We start from the raw sequence: 2,046 nt of genomic DNA on the forward strand, positions 1-2,046 counted from the left end.
CTAACTGAATTAAAAGGAAAAAAGTCACAACGAAATAAAACTAAACTATAATGAAAAATCCAAAACTATTATAACTTTGGTTTGCAGGAAATTTCTGAAACAATCAGCTCACCTTCTTGTTGAGTTCAGGGTAGCGGGTACCAGAGTATTTGATCCTCTGCTCAATAACTCGACCTGTTAGTGTGTTGCAGCCTTTTAGTTCACATAATTTCTCATAAATCTTCATCATCTGTAAAAGAAAAAGAAGAGTTAATGATGGCTTGTTGTAATGTTTTATCTTTATTCTGGTGATGCAGCTCCATCTGTTTGACGTCACAAACCTTCCGTTTGAGTTTGTGCTCCTGGATGTACGTCGAGTCTTCCGTCTCCATGTCGTCTAAACTCAGCTCCGCCTGCTGCAGGCGGTAGATCTCATCGTTGTAAACCTTCAGGAGGTTCTCCAGGTATGCAATCTGGATTCAAAAACAAATATAAACCATTATGAGTCTTTACAGGAAACGAACAGTTTTAATAAATAATTTGTTTTGATTTATTGACCTGTTTCCTTAAAGCTCTCTTAGCTTTCCTCTCAGCCTCTGGATCCTCCTCTTTAGGTTTTTCCTGGACCTCTGAGGTGGTAGATTCTTCCTCTACCGCAGACTTATCTTCCTCTTCCTCCGTCTTTCCCTTAGTTTTGTCTTTGAACTTGAGTGAAACCGAGGTAGATGGACGTGTACCTGATTTATCTGCAGGCGGCTCAACCTTGGTGAGGGCCTGCCTCTTTTTGACAGTGTGCTGCCGGAGGACCGTGCAGAGATCATTGATGTAGACAAACGTTTTGGTGAGGTTGGCCTGAGCGCGAGTCAGACATCGTCCCAGACTGTTCCTGAACTCGACGGAGGACAGAAAATCAGGAGAGGCCTTGGCGTGCTTCGCTTGAAGGTAGGTTAAAACCTCGGGGCAGTCCTTAGTGAGAGGAGTGCAGTGCTCCACAAACTGAGGGGACAAAGAAGATTAAAACGATGCTACATGAGCTGATCGTTCTATGAGCTAAAGAACAGCTAAAAACAAGTCAGGTAAACATGAATATGTTCATATCTTAAGAAGCTATTCACTTAGAAGTTTTTGAGTTTTCAACAAGTTTATTTAGTTATTACACACCTCACATCAAACATCAAACACACACCTAAAGCTGTCACATATCAGCGTTGTGCAGGAAGTCATGTTTGAGACTTAAGTCATTAAAGAGACCAGTGAAGGCAGTGTTTGTTATTAGAGAATGCATTAAAGAGAGAAGTGAATAAAAGTCTGAAATTTCTTATTTTTTAAGTTTCAAGTCAATATCTGATCTGAAGGGTGAGAGTAATGAATAAAATTGTGCCTAAGTTAAGATAAAAAGATGTTTTAATGATGTCTCACCTCGCTGAATAACTTCTCGTTCTCTAACTTGAGGACATGAACCTCCTTCTTGGCGGTGGCGAACGGGGACTTGGTGATGTGGGTGGGYGCTGAGGTCTGAGGTCTGAGCGGTGAAACATGCTTGGTTTTTTGCTCAGAGGATGAGGCGGCAGCAGAACGCTGAGGCCGAGGGCTTGTTTCTTCTTCACCGTCATCATCGAGGACTATGATCTTATCTGCTAACGAGGCAGGAGCCACCGCCATTCAAACGTTGTTTAGTTCTGTTTATAAAACACACAAACAGGCAGAATGTGGTGAACTGTGTCAGGAAAGTTATAATCGTTTAAATATTTGGTAGAAACTGTAAATCTATAAATTTGTTTCTGACTGCCAAACCTTCTCACTTGGTTAGAAACAAGGCCACACTATTTAAAGTTTTCAAATGCCATTAAAGAGTTATAATCTCATTATAAGTTACTGAATTGTGTGGAAAAATATTTCCCTGAAAATYTAAGGGCTTTTAGACTGACTCCAGATTAAAAATTATCTGGAAAACTACATTAATACTGAAATTTATTGATCTGAGTTCCCCAAAATATTGGATAACACATTTTAAAGGAACACAAACTGTTTCTACACAACTTCCTTTACATTTAAAAACTGTTGGGA

At 40.0% G+C, this 2,046-nt stretch overlaps 1 protein-coding gene across 1 annotated transcript in view; it reads right to left on the reverse strand.

The window, feature by feature from the left end:
• The window catches only part of daxx (death-domain associated protein), an 8,845-nt gene extending 7,160 nt beyond the window's left edge, over nt 1-1,685 (reverse strand). The window contains exons 1-4 of the mRNA XM_014011292.1: nt 1,399-1,685; nt 538-975; nt 321-452; nt 113-229 (exon numbers count right to left, since the gene is read on the reverse strand). Coding sequence (XP_013866746.1) covers nt 113-229; nt 321-452; nt 538-975; nt 1,399-1,641 — 930 coding nt within the window. The 5' untranslated portion in view covers nt 1,642-1,685. The remainder of the gene's footprint in view (nt 1-112; nt 230-320; nt 453-537; nt 976-1,398) is intronic.
• Nucleotides 1,686-2,046: the final 361 nt, after the last annotated feature.

Source organism: Austrofundulus limnaeus, unplaced genomic scaffold (assembly GCF_001266775.1).
Source record: "Austrofundulus limnaeus strain Quisiro unplaced genomic scaffold, Austrofundulus_limnaeus-1.0 Scaffold79, whole genome shotgun sequence".
NCBI classification, from domain to species: domain Eukaryota; kingdom Metazoa; phylum Chordata; class Actinopteri; order Cyprinodontiformes; family Rivulidae; genus Austrofundulus; species Austrofundulus limnaeus.